General features: G+C 48.9%; 1 protein-coding gene across 3 annotated transcripts in view; it reads right to left on the bottom strand.

The window, feature by feature from the left end:
- Positions 1-18,328, bottom strand: part of PLEKHG4 (pleckstrin homology and RhoGEF domain containing G4) — a 91,646-nt gene that overhangs the window by 15,070 nt on the left and 58,248 nt on the right. For all 3 annotated transcript variants that reach the window (XM_074839530.1, XM_074839531.1, XM_074839532.1), the window contains exons 11-13: positions 16,389-16,527; positions 13,822-13,944; positions 13,102-13,293 (exon numbers count right to left, since the gene is read on the bottom strand). In XM_074839530.1, the coding sequence (XP_074695631.1) occupies positions 13,102-13,293; positions 13,822-13,944; positions 16,389-16,527 (454 nt within the window). The remainder of the gene's footprint in view (positions 1-13,101; positions 13,294-13,821; positions 13,945-16,388; positions 16,528-18,328) is intronic.

Raw genomic sequence — 18,328 nt, 5'->3', positions numbered from 1 at the left:
AAAAAGGGCAATTTCAAGGGGGCCTGGCTTTGTCCAAACATTCTCTTTTTTATCTTCCGGCGGGGAGACAATGATTATAACTGTATTTTTCTTGTCACAGGGAACTGGGTGTCTGAATAGGCAGAGGTAGGTGGAGTAGGCAGATTACAAACCCTCCAACTTTCTGCAGAAGAAAAATGCACCTAGGGGGGTGACTAACTCTGCTGCGAGAAGGTTTCCTTCTGAACCCAAAGTGACTGCACAGGGGAGCCGAGATGGGGGTGATGAAAAGCCAAGACTGATGCTAATAGGAGCAACAATACAGGCAGGGATGCAGTACAGCTGTGGGTATGATGACTGAAGCACAACAAGATAGACCAAGACCCCCATCCTTCTGTGGAGATGTCCCAGGATTGCAAGTGCCCCACTCTCTTGTTTTCTACAACAGAGAGGAATAAGCAGCACAACAGCTGGGAACATTGCCAAAGACAACGAAAAAGAAACCAACATAATCCAACAAGCCCTGATCGAGCTTTCATGCTGCTCCTGTATGCAAGCTGTGCTCCGCTCTCCTGTTTGTTAGTGAGACACAACTAACTGCAGGTCTCTTGTGGCAAGAAACAACTGCACAAACTCCCCATTTAACAAGAACTCCTCTCACCACCATGTTCGCTCTAAGTGCCCTTAACTTCAGCCATGAGTTTGGAGAGCAAGATAAGGTTGGCTTGCAGCAAAGCAGACAGAACTGGTGCAGCCAGAAAAGGACAAAGCATCACAGGTACTGTTGTGAACTGAGCCAAGCATTTCCCAACAGCTATAAATGGTGCCACGTAGGCACTGACTCCCGCAGCTGCCCTGCTCTGCCAGCAGCCCAAGGTCTTGGCACTGAACCCTGGCAGAGTTGAGACACCAGTCACAGCACAAGAGTAAAGAGTGACAGGGCACTTAACACAAGTCCAAAGTAAATGCTGCTTGTATGAAAGTGCCTGCTCCCAGGTGTTCACCTCATTACAGATGCTCATTTGGGCTTATTCCCTTTGAAGTCCAACATGGCTTTAGGCCGCTTTGAGAACTGACTCCTGCTCACAACACTGATGTGTCCCTTGTCACAGGCTGCTGCACGCACAGCATTAGCAGGGACCCGTGGCTGGGGACTGACTACCTTGTATGCTGACAGTTCAGAAAGACCACAGTTAAAAAGCCATTTTACATCAAAATATATTGAAAGCAAAATTATCCAGGCTAAAACCTTACTGTCACAAGAGCTGTCAGCTGGCAAACAGTGACAAGCCTGTTTCTCTGCTTACTCAGTGGCCAAGTAGCTATAGCAGAAAGTGCTCACCTATAGCAGAAAGCTCACCACTCGCTTGGATCTGCTTCGTGCCTTCCTCAGACTCCCACCCACCGATACTAATAGCACCCATCAAGGGAGAAACAGGGAAGGAGCAAGACTTCAGGACCCTGATAAGTCAATTAACCGGTTAAAAATAGACCCCATCCTACCTTCCCGTCTGTACAGAGGGGGTCCATATCCTGGCTGCATCCAGCTCGGTGCTGTACATCACCATCCCCTATGGCCGGACTGAGGCAGGGCCACTGCTTCAGTGCATCATCTCAGCTCTGGCTATTCACAAGCAAATGCTGCTAGCCTAAATACCAGATTGAGGAGCCCTGGTAACCGGAGACAAGGCAGAGGGGGAAGGGGCTACGCTTCACACGAAAACTACTGAAGTGTGCGGAGAACAAGCCGACTGGGCACAGGCCAGATCCCCTTTCTTTCACAGTGCAAAAAACAGGGAGAGAAAAGATCCCAAGCAACCCCAGATTCAAGCAAAATTTAAAGCCAGCCACCACCCGACACACAAGAGCTTTGGAGAAAAAGAGTGATCCCTCCTAGACATTGCGATGCTTTTTTCAGGTCTCTAAAAGCCAAAGCCCCTTGCTCACTTCTAGCAAGATTTGTGGCTCTGTAAGCAGGCAGCTACGCTTGGACGTACAAGAAACCATGTCATTTCAGAGCACAAGCATTTCAGCAAAGCTAACAAGTTAGAAGTAATCTCCTCTATACGCAGAGGATCGCTGTTACCCTCTTTCCCCACCCTGTAGCATTCGACTTTTCCAAACTGCATTTGAAACTCTGCCTGGGATTCATTAGCAGCAAAACCCAAACTAATCAAAACTGTGTCCTACATGGGATGTAGCTGTAAAAGCTCAGCTTTAAACACTGAGGAAAGGACTCACCCTCTTGAAATAAAAAGCTAAATCATTTCTAAGTTGCTGCGTAGCTCACAGTGCCTCCCCTCCCCTCTCTCCAAGGGAGGCGAGACCACTAAAATCACCAGTTCCCCTAAAACTAGCTGCTAAAGAAAACAAACTTTAAATCCTGTATTTGCATTTCCGCCTGTTACCAAGTGCCAGATGCTGCACAAACACTGTGGGAGAGCAAAGGATGAGAGACAAGCACAGACTACAAACTCCTTGGATTTAAGCATACAAAAGGAGAACAAGTAGATGCCCACAGCTGGGCAGGAAAGCAGAACAAGGGGTCAGGGAAGCAACACTGGTCAGGGTTGGTCTCAGCACACCACAGCCCAAGCACCATCAAAGGGTGCTCATTAGAGCAACGTGCTTGGAAATCCTTTTGCAGCAGCACTCTGGGTGAACACGAAGAGAGCTCAAAAATCCCTTCGTTTCCCCTCTAGGCAGCCAGGTTTGACAAGTCCAGGAGAGTCTAATTACAGGAGAATATAATTGGATAAAATAGGATTGCACATGATTTCTGCTCTCTTGACGACAGCACGAGGACCCAAAGGGCAAATGTGGCTTGTTGTGCTGGAGCTGGCGTGCAGGACGCGTGCTTGCCCTTCTTTTCTCTAACTGCTGCAACTGCCAGGCAACACCTAGGGTAGCTCCATTAGGGACAGGCTGACTCAACTAATGAATCACAACACGCTACAATAACCCCTGCTTCAGTACAATTCAGAACTTCCACGGAGCAGCCTGTACCAGTTTCACTAAATATCTATATACAGACCCACACGTATGCATATATATTTATATGTGTATGCATGTACAAAGTGACTCCCTAGGAAGGTGGGCAGCAAGTGTCTGAGATTTGCCCTTCCCACAGCTTCCACTGCTCTGCGGCTGCAGAAAACCTCTCAACAGCCAACAATGTGCAGTTTTCCCTCAGTTTTTCCTTTTTGCTCCACAGTCCCTCATGACCTGGCATCCTCGGGTAGATTCTGCACTGATTTTTCTCCCCCTGTTTTCCTGTCTCACTAAGGGTATTTTCTCAACATTTAAAAGCTCCCAAGTCCAAAGGACCAGGGGCTGAGTTTGCTCCCAGTAAGATCAGAAATTTTAATGTTTGCCTTTGCTGCAAGCCACCCTCTTCACGTCTGAGGCATTGCCCATTTTTTCGTCAGCTTTGTGCACCCACAGCAAAGCTTTTCTGTCAGTGAAATTCTGCTCACAATCCCTTACCACCAGAAAAAGAACAGATGCTGTTTCACTGTCTTGGTGAGTATTATCTGCTCTCCCTTTTGATGCTTCACCAGTTACAAACCCAAACTACACGCTGAAGTCTCCTTTGGCCACTGTCCTTCTCTCTGTCTGCCCCTAACAACTAGAATCTGGTGGCTGGTCCTTCATTTGGCTACAGCCTACACCAGTCACCACAGAGTCATGAAACCATCTGAAGATTGACTTGAAATGAGTTACACATGTTGAACGTAACTCACTGACGGTTGAGAAAGCAGAAGGCATGAAGGAGGGAGTGTGTATTTGTGGATGTACAACCACTGCCTAGAGGAGGAGGAGGAAAAGGGCAGCACGTTCTCAAGCTTCTTTTCGTTAAGGGTAGCACTCCTCTCTTTGGAGAGAGCCAAGAGCCTCACGTTACCAGCCAGATTCAAGACCAAGCCACAGCAAAATGCGTGAGTCACCGTAGCTGGCAACCTGCACAACAGCAACAAATCACTCTGTTCAGAGACTAATGTCACCTCCAGAGGTTTTTTTTGCATGCTTTGCTTTTACATCTGTCCCGACAGCCACATCATTACGCTGTACAAATACCCTGCTGTAAGAGTACACCGCAGGCCAGTGAGGACAGACTGGACTGTGGTAGATGTCTGCCGTCTGCTCCGTGCTGGCTCCCTTCTAATGAGGTCCTCCGTGCCCAGCTGGGGATTGCAAAACCTCCAGTATGCCCTCGGGCCTGGATGGGGGAGCCTCGATGCTCCTCTGTAGTCTTCAATCCGCATCCTTTCCCCTGTGACAAGCTGAACCAAACACTACTTAATTATTCAGTGATGTGCTGGGATCTCTCCGCACTGCACTGCAGGTGCTTGTGCCTTGGGAGATGTGGAGCTGAAACCAAACCCAGCCACCCAGCACATCTTTTGGGCCTCCCTTCTTCAGGGTAGCTGACAAAGCTAGAAATAGCTCCCTGGTTTAAGAGCACCCTAAGATGTACTCAGAGGATGCAAGCTCCCCTGGAGCAGCTAAAGGAGCCTGATCAGAGGCAGCGGGTACTTGGGAGAACCCTGTCCATATGTCCAGGGCTTTGATATGCAGATGGGAGCCATTGTGAGCTTCAGCCCCATCTGTACACTGAGGGGAGCTTCATGTCCAGATTGCTTGAACAGATCTATTTAACTCCCGTGACTAAAGGGAATACCAGCCTCCAAGGAGGATCCGAGCATCCAGATGGATGCCAGCACACAAACATTCAGAAAATCTGTCACCCTGCGCAGCTCCCGTCCCAAGATCAGAGCGACAAGAAGCACCCAAACTCATTTTGCACACGTGCACAAGGCTGGGGTCAAGTGAGGAAAGATCTCTGCTAGTATCAGATCTTACACCTCAAGCGTGGGGAACTGGCTGACAGGCCACACCCAGAGCATGATAGTAAATAACTCTATTTCAAACTGGCAACCTGTCACACATGGGGTCCCTCGGGGATCGATATTGGGCCCAATGCTGTTTAATATCTCCATAAGTGATCTGGGTGATAGGATCAAGTGTACCCTGATGAAGTTTTCTGCTGATACCAAACTGAGTGAGGAAGTGGACACTTCAGAAGGGAGAGCCACCCTGCAGGAAGACCTGGATAGGCTAGAAGAGTGGGCTAACAAGAACCTTATGAAGTTCAACAAGGAAAAAAGTGTAAGGTCTTGCATCTGGGAAAACATAATCCAAGAGCACAGCACAGGCTGGGACCTACCTGGCTGGGGAGCAGCCCTGTGGAAAGGGACCTGGGGGTCCTGGTGGACATGAGTGAACAGGGTGCTGCAGTGGCAGAGAAAGGCAACAAGATGCTGGGCTGCATCAACAAGGGTATCAGCAGATGAGATATCATGAGATGAGAAGTCATCATCTCACTCCACTCAGCGCTTGTCAGGCCACACCTGGAATACTGTGTTCAGTTTTGGCCCCTGCTGTACAAAAAAAGATGCGGACTGGCTGGAAAGGGTCCAGAGGAGGGTCACAAAGATGATCAAAGGACTGGGTAGTTGTATGAGGAAAGGCTGAGAGAGTTGGATTTGGTCAGTCTTAAGAAGAAAAGGCTTAGAGCAGACCTTATCACCATGTTCCACTATTTAAAGGGTGGCTACAAAGAAGATGGAGACTCCCTATTTACAAGGAGTCACAGGATGATGTGGAATGGGCACAAGTTACTCCTGGGGAGTAACTGGGACGCAAGAAGAAAATGTTTCACCATGAGAATAATCAGCCACTGGAATAATCTCCCCATGGAAGTGGTGGATTCCCCAGTATTGGACACTTTTAAGATTCAGCTGCACAGGGTGCTGGGCCATTTTGTCTAGACAGTGCTCTTGCCAAGAAAGGCTGGACCAGATGATCCTTGAGGTCCCTTCCAACCTGGTGTTCTACAATTCTATGAAGTGTAATGTGCTCCCCTTGCAGCTCAGCTGCAACGTGAGCTAGGAAATCCCTAAATCTGCTGGGAGGAAATGCTGCTTCCCTGCCATTACTGACTGGCTACTGGTGTCGTGATCCTGCAGATTTCATCCCATCCGACTCGGAGAAGGGGAGCCCCGGACTTTCGGACAACCATCAGTTTATGCTCACAGGCAGCCAAGGACACCGAGGAATATTTACACAGAGGTGCTCTGGTGATCAAGGATGAAGGCAGAAGGTGCTTTCAGCATATCAAGCACTGCCCCCCTACATACACAGCACTGGCAGAACACGTTGGCACTCCTGGGATCGGGGAAGGCAGCTGGGGGGTGAGCAGCCTTCCAAAAGATGCTACACACTGGCTGGCTCCCCCAGCCTCTTCTTCCTGCTGTGCCCTCCAGTGAAGGGGAGGATTCAGCCAGCACAGCAGGAGGGAGGACCACCCCAGACAGATCAAGGCTTCTCCCCCCTTCCACATGCCACAGACACATCACACAGATCTCATACTGCACTACAGCAGAGCCTGAGGCGCTGGGACAGGTGCTCGAAAGCATCTGAACCCAAGAACCCCTCACCTTCCACTGTGAATTGTGCTTGGATTTAGCACATGAAAAACCCTAATTAATTCACTGCTGCCCTGTAACAGAGGGACAGACTTATGCACCAGTCTCACACCAGTGTTGTGTAACCTGAAAGGAGCACCCAGTGCTGGTGCTAACTAGCACTTAAGCAGCAATTCACCTACTGTCACACAGCTTGTGGGAGCTAGGGGCACTGCTGTGAAGCCAATTTGGCAATAAAGTAATTGATGAAACACAGGAGAAAATAGCATGGGCACCAGTAGATCTAGCAGTGAATTACTGGAGAATTTGTAAGACAGAACAGTTTCCAAATCACTAGTTTTGCAAGATGGAAAAATACAGGGGAGCTGTAGCAGATCAGATTTAAATGTTCAGGACTTTTTGTTTGTGCAAAGTTGGCTATCTCAATCTCCAAGGCAAAGAGAAACTTTCTGATACACAGATACGCTTTGATGGGAAAGTAAACATTAGAGGCTTATTAACCTTGCAAGAAGATTTCTCCAGCAAAACCCTGTCGGGAAGAAGGGTGAGATTTCACGCATTAACCTTGCATGAACTCTGCCAGAGGATCGATTTTCTAACCTCGAGGCTCATTCCCCCAACCGCTTCAGGCTGCGCATGAAAAAGGACACCCCTGAAACAGGAGAGCAAATCAGACTAGATGTCTGTCTAGGGGCACGACTTCACAAGCATAACTGAGGAAGGAGAGAGAGAACAGAGAAAGGGAGACGAGACAGCTGCTGTGAGAATGCTGCTACCAGACAACAGAGGCTTCCCCTAGAACAGCTTCACAGCATCAGGAAGATGCTTCACAGTAGATATTCCTCTCTGTTGTGCTACTTGGTTCTTCCTTCATCATCTTCAGTACCTGCAGCAGTAACCAGATGAAAGCTGTCATTTGGGAATTTCATGCAGCCAGTCCCCGGAAAAGTAAAGCAAATCTCTGCGCAGAGGTAGAGAGAGAACAGTGCATTTTAAGTCTCTCCTTGAAACTTCATTATAAACCACAGCAAAAACCTCATTTGCTCAGAGGTGCTGGGGGCCAAAGCCACGTTCTGACCTGTGCAGGACTGCTAGTAAGAGACAAGCATCATGGCACGGCAACCTGCCGGTATGTCCATAATAAGTATGCTACAGGAATGACACATCAAATTCCTCTTTTTCCACTTTGGTGCTAAGTTGTGCTCCCACTTCTCCTCCAAGCACACTCCCAGAGCAGGGAATCGTAACGCCCTTTCAGTAAAATTAACTTTCAAACTGTGCCAAACAGCCTGCAATAGAAAAATCACACTTTCAGGTCGCAGCCACCAGGATCCTTTCCAGCATCCCACAGACCAGCATTCACAAACCCATCTTTCCTCATCAAAGGCTAAGTAAAAAGAAACATCGATAATTTACTGTCTGAAGGGGACTCGATTTTTTTTTTCTCCCTCTCAAAACCATCATCTGTGACATTATATTTGGTACACCACCAGAAACCAAGCACAGCAGAAAACAAGATATCAGCAGGTCACTGTTCTGAATCTTTTGGGGAGAAGTGAGAGGTAATGATGCCTTCGAAAGTCAGCTGATTTATCATTCTCTGGATTTCTGCTGTCACATCTAAGATCAGCTCTCTCTCTTGAAGCTGGGAACACGGTGCCAGCAGGTCTCAGTCGCTCATGGGACAGGAGCCCAGCAAACCTTGGAGCAGTCGAGGAGAGCAGCTCCCTCTTATGCTGTCCCAACCTTTAACAGAAGTCCAGGCAGATCGAAAGGTACCACCTGCCCTGTGTGTACATCCAGCTAGGCTGGAGGCATGCAATCCCAGCATGGGCTTCTAGCTGCAGTTAAATTATGTCCACTGAAATGATCATGCAATAACCTCTAATAAAGAGGGACAGGCACTGCTGTACTACTGACAGCGCAACCCTGGCGTTCCATTCGGAGGGACCATGCAGAGATGCACAGAGCCCACAGGGCTCTGTCCGAGCACACAAAAGACATACACAAAGCACTCTGATTCATGCTGGATGCATACAGACGCGCACAAGCAACCGAGTGAAAAGACTTCTCTACATTGTTTCCAAACAATCTCACTACAACTCACACGTCAGCCGGGGCGCCGCACACTTGGTACTTACAAGAGGGTTTGCTGTGTCCGTCTGCTGCCGGCGTCAGGACGGGGTGTATGAGACTCGGAGGGAAGGTGCATGGAGATGTGCAGAGAGGTTCTCCTGCCAGGGGGGCCTGAAGGGATGGGAAGAAGGGCCCCAGCCCCTCTTTGGGCCCCAGAGGCAGCAACACTTGTTCACAGGATGGAGCGCAAAAAGGCTGGCATTCCTACAGCAGCAAGGACAATGGGAAGGGATGAGGAGGCGCTGCCATAATCAAATGCAGGCCAGCTGGCCCTCCCCCAGGAAGGGCAGGCACCTCCTTCACTTGCCAAAGGCTTTGTTTTCTAAGCCACAAAGAACAAAGTGGCTGAGGAGGAGAGCCAGAGGAGGAGGAGTGCGGAGGAGAACCCGCTGTGGGGGGCAGATCCCCACGTGAGCGCAGGTAACCCACTCCACAAGAGATGTCAACACAGATGGAGAGGGGTTGGGCAGCGCTCTGCCCACTCAAGCAGAGCTCGGAAGCAGCAGCAACTTATGTGCAGCAGAAAGAAGCTGGGGACAGCTGGAGATTGCTACTGAGGAACCAGAAGCAGTACACCCTGATGGGGTTCTTTGAGGGAAGAGATCCAAGGGTGGCGGACAGCAAACACCCCAGAAGGAACAGCTCATGGAGCCCCAAGAAATCCCAACAAGAGAAACGCTACTATTTTTCAACCATCCTCACCCCAACAACCCTGGCTTCCCTCAAAAAGGAAGTGCAAGGCAAGGGCCCTAGCTCAACAGGCTCCCAGGCCACGGCGGAGCAATGCCCATACTTTCCCTGAGCACCAACATCCCAACAAGTAGGAAAAAGCCCCTGGGGCTGCCCCAAGCCCTCCTGTAATGATACAGGCAGTTCTGCTGCGAGGCTCTGGGCACCACACCACTGCAGGGTGTGCAGGTGCTCAGCCAGTGTAAGGGGCTCTGCCCTTTCTGGTTGGGCCAGTGCTTTCCTCCAGAGTGACTTTTGTCAGCAAGTATCGTGCGCCTTTGCTACCGACCTTCTGCAGGACTGGTTGTCATCCCCGGGGCTGGCAGAGCCTGTGCTGTGTGCTCCAGCTCATTAGACATGCCACTGTGAGTTAGGTAGCAGGGCACACAGCTCTCACACGGGCCACTTCAAGCCCACGGTCCAGGCAGCTTGGCACTTTGCTTATGAGCCAAGAGCATGCAGAGACCTGGGATATGAGTCACCTGGGAAATAATTTCACCCAAAGGAAGCCTGAGAAAGAGAAAAGCGTGTAGGCTAACGCAGTAAGCAAGGAGAGGGAGACTTGCTCTAGCTCCTCCTGCTAATGATGGTGTGCCTATGGCAGTGCTACTGTAAAGCCAGGAGAGGCAGTGGGGGAGCAGGGTACTGGGGGCTGCCCTTGCAGGCACCCCAGAATGAAGCAGACATCAGTGCTTTTGGTACAACATACACACCCTTGCTTGCTCAGCTTCCCAGTTCTCCCCCAAAGAACTGTGTAGTGCCAGATCCCAACACAGTCATGGAATTGAGTAAACAAGGGACAGTGGCCAGACCAGGCTTGAAGCCACAGAAAGATGGCAAGTCCTCGAGTATGCCCACACTGAGTCTGTGGTACTGAAAAACAATCCTCCGCCTGCAATCAGAGATGGGAAGGGCAGCTTCCTTCACCACTCCTCCTCCTTCAGCCCAGCCATCATCCCGCCCTTGTCAGGCACCAAGAGCTCCTGCCACAAAGGAAGCGGGGACAAATGGAAACATCCAGCTTGGCACCAGTCATGGCTTTGGGGAGAGAACCCTGCCAGCCCATGTGCAAGCTCCATGTGGTCTGGCCCAGCTAAGCCTGCCTCATCGCAGGGAGCTCTGTCAGGCCATCAGGAACTGCCAAGCAGTGAAAAACACACTACAGCGTCTTGGCGGACCATGAAGGGTTGTGCCGTTCTGTCCCATGGCCTGTCCAGCAGCCACAGGCAGCACCCTACGAAACACTTGCCCACCACACACAGAAGAATGGCCAGCAGAACAGAGCCTCCCACTCCTAGCAGGCGATGAGGTGCGTGAGGGATGGATACCATGATTCCCGTGGTGGGTGCTCCACTCCCTTGGCGCATGCTGAGATGTTTGGAGAGATCTAAGCTTGCCAGCTCATTACCATGGTGTATGTACATTGCTTACACATCCCTCAGGCTTCTTCCCCAAATCCTGGGGCCTGGCATGCTGCAGGCTCTTTCCAAGAAGGAAAAAATCAAGGACATTGCTTAGCGTAGACTCCTGCTGTTGATATCCCCTCAGTTATTAAGGAAGAGAGAAGGGGGTTAGGCAGGCACTGACAAGGTCACTGCAGGAAGGTCAAAGCAGCTCAGCATCAGAAGAGAGTGAAATCAGTTTAGATAAAATCTTCTGCTTTCCCCCTCCACCGCTCAGATCACACCACCGACTTTGCTTTGGGAAGGCAGAAAGCATTCTGGAGATCAAGATCAACACAATAGGCACTGAAAGAACTTTCATGCTGTGCAGCGATTTCTGCACTCATCCTACAGCTGCAGCATGTATCCCCCCCACACCCCTGGTTTCAGTTGGCCACCAGTTCACAATACACATGTTATATTTACAATACCAGCATTGTTTATAGTTCTACTGAAACCAGTAAGATCAAAACCCTCCTCCCTCACTAAGTGAGATACATCTCCTCCACACAAAAGCAGCGTGCAAACACACTGTGCCGCTATCACTCAGTTTTCACTGGGGCTGTGCAGCATGAAAGGCACAACCAAGAGGGATGATGATGCTGCTGCCACCAAGGACTGCATCCCTCAGTTGTCAGCCACCAAAAAGAAGCTGTATGAGCAGTGCTACGACGCTCTAAGAAAAGAAATGGGCCATCGTTGGGGTCTGTGTAACATTTGTGCCCCTAGGAATGGCCCAGGCTTTGAAAGGCTTTGAAGCTGTGGAAGAACACCTATTGCTGTTGAGTCATGTCTGACTACCCTGGCAGCTCAAGAGCTACTACTGCAATGTAGTTTCCACGCCTGAATGGAGCAGCCATCACATGCTACAGTCCGTGTCTGTGCTCCAGAGATCTCCAGCTTTGGCTGGGTGGGTTCATACAGGACCAATGTCTGGCTTGGTCACAGAATTGCCAATATGTCCAGCAGGGCTTGGCACCTTTGTGTGCCTCAGTTTATCAGAAGAAAGAGAAAGCCATCCTCCCCAGATCCTTCCCAGGATCCCCCATGAAGGCAAGGGGTGTTCAGGGACCAGAGCAGCCCCTAAAAATCTGTGCTCAGTGAGTGAGCAGAGCATGGGTTCTTGCCATTCTCCTATGGCACAGGAGGCACTTGTCTTCCCATTGGAGGAAAAAAAAAAAAAAAAAAGAAAAAAAGAAAAAGACACATTCCCACAGCAAGAGGGTCCCTCACCTGCACAGCAAACTACATAGATGAGCTAGAGCAGACCTGCAGAGCATCAAACTCAATCCTCACATGTCCTGACAGCAAAGCTCTGGGCTGCCTTCCCCACTTTCCTCCCTCACACAGGATGCTTTTCGATGTTTTCATGTTTAGCTGAATTTCCTCCCCCCTCCTCTGAGCACTTCTGGCTGCCAAGGCAGCTCAGAGACAGCAACTAAGTGGCACCTACATCTGGTACAGCTTAACTTTTAGTGTCTATTCTTTCTGGAATTTGAGAACTTCAATACCCAATGTTTGTACAAGTGTGGAATAAATGGAGCACAGGCTCCCTGGCCTTCTGTGCTTGCCAAAGCCGTATTTTAAAATGCACTTAAAAAATCCTACTGTTTATTCATCTGCAACTTTAGAAATTAAAGGACACCAAATCCAACTGCAGGTCTGCTAAATGGGTGCGTGTGCATTAAACCAGACAGGTGAGAAGGCCAGATGCTCAGCACAGTCACCCACACACATCCTCTTCTGCTTCCCAGACGCCTGGGCCAACGCACTCCCCTTCTTCTCTCAGCCACACTTCCCAGCACCCCATTCTGGTGCTCTGTTCCCTCACGCAGGCCTCCACAAGAGAGGAGCTGAGCTATATTTAGGGCTGAATAGCAGGGTGCTACTCCTGATGTGTCAAAAGGCAGAATTTACCAACACGTAAGGATACAGTATGAACAAAATGCAGACAGCCCAGCCTGGCATGGTGGCCAAGACTAGAACCAAGCAGCCAATCTCTTGGCCCTTGTTGTTGGAGCCAGCACTGCCATGATCCTTCTGCGTACTGCGGCCATGAGAGGGGCCTAAAAGCTACAGCTCAGACAGCAGAAGACTTCTATTCTTAACAGATGTGGACATTTTCTTGAACACACACCCATTCCTTCTTCCACATACTGACTTGAAAAATATCACTGCAGACACATGAGCGAGTGGGGGCTTTCGCAGATCATAGACCCTGTTGGTGCACACACACTGTTTCACACCTTTCATAAACAACCAAGCTCTGAACTGAGTCCAAGCAGATTTTTTATGCTTTCCTCCGTGCAGCAGATGCCTTGTCTTACCTTGTCAAAGAATTCATACAGCCTGACTGTCTCACAGATTCGGTGCCTGTTCTCATCCAGCTGAGTGCAGAACTCCTCCAGTTGATCTCTGTAGGTCTGCAGCTTTACCCTGTAAGAATGCACATCCACAGAGGAAAAGTCTTCCCATCGATCCATCTTCTTTAGTGCTTCCTGCCCCCTTCTGCAATATTCCTGCAAGCAAAATGGGATTGCATGTGAGGATGGATAGTAGATAGTCTTCAAGGTCATTAACAGCTAGGGCTAATTAGACTGGGTTTTAAGGTTCAAATCACATGAGCAGGGCTATACTTGTTTACAGTAGAATTCTAGAGCCCTGACCTCTTTTACGATTTATATTAGCTACACAGCAGCTTGTAAATGCCCACACAGCAAGGCCATGGGTCAATTCAGATCAAAAAAAAAAGGCAGTGTTACAAGCACATCAAGGGAGTAACAACAACAACAAAAAAATCCATCTTCCATCACTAGTTATTTTCCTCAGGACTGGCAAATACGATTTACTAAGGTGCTGAGCTGGTGGCTTTGTCCAGAAGAGGAGAGCAGGGAAGCTAAGTAGTGTGAAGGAATGACACACACCTTGGTGATGAACCCTCTATCAATGCCACCTTAGCATCACCGTTTTGGTTGAACATGTACAAGGCACACATGCTACCAACTCAGACTCTGGAAAATATATTTTGCCCGTTGGACAACACTTACACTGGCAACAAGATCAAACTCCCTGAACTGCTTTTGTGCTTGAAGCAGCATCTCCAAAGAATCATCCAAGTTGATTGTTTCCTTTAGCCGTTTTCTGCCAACATTCTCAATCCAACTGCTGACCTAGGAGAAAAGGGAAAAGCGTCATTATTAGTCACCCTGTGCTACTCACCAAGGTAGGCCTTTATGTGGAAAGAGCAAGGAACTGCTCTCATAACGCTGGTCATTTCATTACTGGAAAGAATGTGCATGTACACTTCTCCCCCCTGTCCTGGCATTTCAGTCTGAGCCTCCTGCTAGGAGTTTTTCCACTTCAGGTTACCAAGTAATTGCAAAGCTCTGCTATTGCTCACTAGCCTTAGGCGTAAACAGGGCAAGTAGCTGCTTGGGCTCTGTTTCAGGTGAGCCATGGTCTAATGCAATCTCTGCAACCTGCAGGCTGGCCTGATATTCCTATTATTGTTACCCCCAAGTGGGGTAAAATCTCCCTGCTGCCAGATTTCTTACATAACTTCCCTTTTCTGACTGGCAGGACATGAACTACGTCAGTGTGAATGACTGACGGATTCCCCCCATCTGCAATGTTTCATGGTTCTCTGGGACTCTCAGCTACTGGTATTCTGAAGGCAGCTCGCCACAAAGCCGTGCAGTAACTGCAGGCTCCTCAACAGAGCCCAGCCACTGCCACAGTTATAAACCTCCATCCTCAAACATGGGTAGAGAACTAACAAGAGTGTCCTAAAAGCAAAGCAGACACAGGAGGCCAGGCAGGATAACACAGCATCTCCATCAACTGGGTTTTAAAAACAGGTTAGTACACTTGTCTGCAGTGCTTCAGGCATAGCTGCACCTGGGGCAAGGGATAGACTGAATGTTTCCTAATGCCCACACATCCTGTCTTCCTCTATCATCTAAATTCATATCCCAACTCAACCCCACAATTAAGGACAAAATCCTAGTCTTGTGGACTGAGAGAGAGTCTGTGCTCATGGAACAAGCCCATCGGCAAGAGGAGGAGATGGGGGCAGGTTCCCAGGCTGTGACCCATACTGCAGAGGGGCACACCGCTGCTGCCTAGAGCTCCTACACAGGCTTAAAAGCAGGAGGAGCTGCTGCCATCATTGGTGATCTGCACGCAAAGTAAAGATGGGAGCAGTCAGTTTTGCTCAATTCAATCAAAAAATGTTCAACTTAAAGCAGGACAGGTTGCAGAGTCTGCTCTGGTGCCTTTTTTCATTTCTGTTTGGTGTTAGGGAGTCTTTACTAGGTTCTTGCATCACACGTCTTGAACATGTAGTGTATGGCGCCCGAGTGTCTACCTCCAAATGGGAAATCATTAAAACTCTTGGATCCACCTTGGCCTATGAAAACAGCAGGTAGGCTACAGCCTCCTTCGCAAATCCAGTTCTCTCCAGAGGAGAAGAGCCCAGAATCATAGAAGATCAACGGTGAAACTAGCCCTAGTACTGATCTTTAAGGATGCAGATTGCTAAGGTGAGCTCCGAACAGCACACAACCCTTCACACACAGGGTAACAGGTGATATAAAAAAAACCTTGTCATCGTTGACGAGTTACAGCAAAGGAGACTATGCAACTCCATAATCTCAAGGTCAAGTTCAGGCTTAGGGAGCACATCTGGGATCTGCAACACTGAAAGAACTGATCAGATCTTGTAGGATGCTCAGACAGCCTGAGCTACTTTATGACTTTTTAAGGTTCTCTATGTGGCTACAGGTTTCAAGGTCTTTCTGAAAACTAGTTCCTGTTTGCTTCAGTTATCCCACAGCTGTAAAGAGTTTCAATGAGCACCACATGAAGTGGAATTTTAAGCTTCTACAGAAGTGCAGGGGGGTGGGGGGCATTGATCATAGCTCCTGGGCTAAGGAAAAGAGGCTGTTCCCCCGCTTGTAGACTGTATATAGGGCTGCACCCAGAAGCAAAAGGAGCGTGCCCGGGGCTTATCAGATAGCAGGGACCTGAGCACTGCACAGGAATCTGAACAACAGAGTGCACAGAACAGTCAGACAGCGAGCGTGGGGTATGCGATGTGTGGCTCATTCAGCAGCAGGATGTAGGCAAACCCTGCAGGATCTACAGCCCAGAGGGGACACGCAGACTCATCGTCAGCTTATTGCCATCGCTCTGCTGCTTCTCAAGGTAGAGCATGAAGAATGGATCCTCAGTCTTGCTGAGAGAGTACTTTTGCTGACTAGTGTGAAAAGACACCCCACCTTCAAGTGTACTGCTTACCAATGAGCCACTGCACTGTGGTCTTTAAGTATGAAAAAAACATCACAGATGTTTATGGGGTTTCACTGATCCACACCTAGAAAGCAGCCAGGAGACTTTTACCTGGCACCAGGAGATACCAGGCATAACAGTGGCTTGGTTCTCAGCATATCTGAAGAATCTCTCTCAAATTCTTATGTTCAGTTGTTTTTTTTAAGGGTCTACAGGCATCATTCTACACCTTCACACAAAAGATCAACAGGCCCAGTACCTGCTGTGGGACACACAGTCAGAGGGTGGCAGCAGGCAGTCACTGGAACTGACAGACAGGCCTTACCTCCTTAAAACACTCTTCCACTTTCTCGAACTCCATCACCAGCTCCAGTTCCTGGATGCGTTTGTTTGACAGCATCACCAGTCGGTGCACACCCTCATCAACTCGATTATAAAGCACACTGGCAGCATCAAGTGCGTCTCTGGAAGGGGACACAAGCCTGGTCAGGAGTTTTGCATTGGGGCCTTCCCCCAGCACTTCATACCAAAGTGACCTGGCTAACAGCAGCACTTTGGTCATCCTCCCTGTGGAACCGTGACAGCCATCTCTGTATGGAGAACAGAAGGAGAATAATGCTGCTCCCTGCACATTCTGGTGATTCACCACTCTGATCCCAGTGCAGACAACCTGGCAGGAAGGACAAGAGCATCTCCTTCCAGTTGGGCTCCTTGCAAAATCTACTGTACTTGTCAGATAGGATACTGAGCTTTTCATAAGTGCAGATTATTGCATCAATAGGCTTTCACAAAACACAGGGTCAGGCAGTCTCAGTGTCTAAAACCACCATTTGAATTTCATTTAAATAATAAGTAACCACTATGAAGCCAATCTCTCCTGACTAACAATAATATATAGCACCTGATATCCCACACTTAGTATTTCCACCAGCCAAACAAAAATGCAAAGCGTACAGCACCCCAGCACCAAGAGAAACTGAATTTTACAATGTTGTGCTAGAAAGATTCAGAGACAGAGCTCCCTGTCTTCCACAGGCAGCTGTGCTGACCAAAGCCCAACAGGCAACTCCAGGCAGCACTCTCCCTGCCAGCCTGGCCACAGCAGAAGTTAACTTCCTCCAGGCACAGGCAGGGATGGAGGGGTTCAGGCTGGAGCCCAGTGCCCTTGGATGCTGGAGCCAGGGACTCGGCACATCCTGGCAGGATGATGAACACCAGCAAGTTCCTTTCAGATGTGTGCAACACCTCTCCAGCACAGCTTCAGGTGAATGATAGACAGGATCCAGGAGACAGAAAGAATAACCTTGAATGAGATCCTTTCTCATATTTGTTCTGCTTCTAGATTTCCCCTCCTTTTGCAAGTATAGACTCAACGGACACCTACAACAAAATACTACAGCCTCCTTCAGCTGTGCTCTACACCAGCACGTTCAGCTGCCTGAGCATCTCCTGTACTCACCCTAAACCAGCTTTCATTTTGCAATTGTCTTACAACCTTCTGGCTTACAAGAGCATGGATTTTTTATCATATTATTAAAATTATTCAAAGCACTTGTGAAATAGATAGCTAATAAAACTCTGAAAGCTTTACTCATGGAAATTAATACAAGCAATTCAGCATTCACGTTTCTTTCTTTTTTGGGCTGCAGGCAATCTTGAACCTATGAAATGCAACTGAATAGGAGCATTTAGTGGCAACCATCCTGTAGTTTTGAGATAGTACTTAACTGACGTGAGGTAGTGCAATAGGTCTGGACAACTAGATCTGCATAGCAGAAATCCACAGGATTTTTCCATTCAGAATTCCACCCAGTGTGCAACAGCCAACTTCTCAAACCTCAGGCTCTCAGATACTTTTGTTTTTCCTCTTCAAAATGCCATTAGACCGAATGAATTTCTCCAAAGTGCAGCCAAAAAACCCCGAATTGCTTCTGGATTAAGATCGGTGTTACTGCAGTGGAAACAGGTTCTCTACAGAGAATCTGCAAGCTTCAATGGAAAGATCCGAGCTGTAACACTGCTCCCGCGTTTCCCCAAACCGCCATAAACAAACAGTGATGATATGAGCCTTCTGTTTTGTAATCCTTTCCTAGGGACAGACTCAGATCCAGCCCAGGAGACTTGCAGCAGCAGAGCCATAACCACTGTCCAGGCTGAGCTCTGGGAAGTGTGTTTACAGAGCAGGTTGTGAAGGCCAGTTCCCGTCAGCAGCAGTGACACAGCTAGGACAGCTAATGAGAAACAGTTCGGAAGATCGCTGGAAGT

Source organism: Strix aluco, chromosome 14 (assembly GCF_031877795.1).
Source record: "Strix aluco isolate bStrAlu1 chromosome 14, bStrAlu1.hap1, whole genome shotgun sequence".
In the NCBI taxonomy this organism is placed as follows: domain Eukaryota; kingdom Metazoa; phylum Chordata; class Aves; order Strigiformes; family Strigidae; genus Strix; species Strix aluco.
This window is presented reverse-complemented; position numbering and strand designations above follow the sequence as displayed.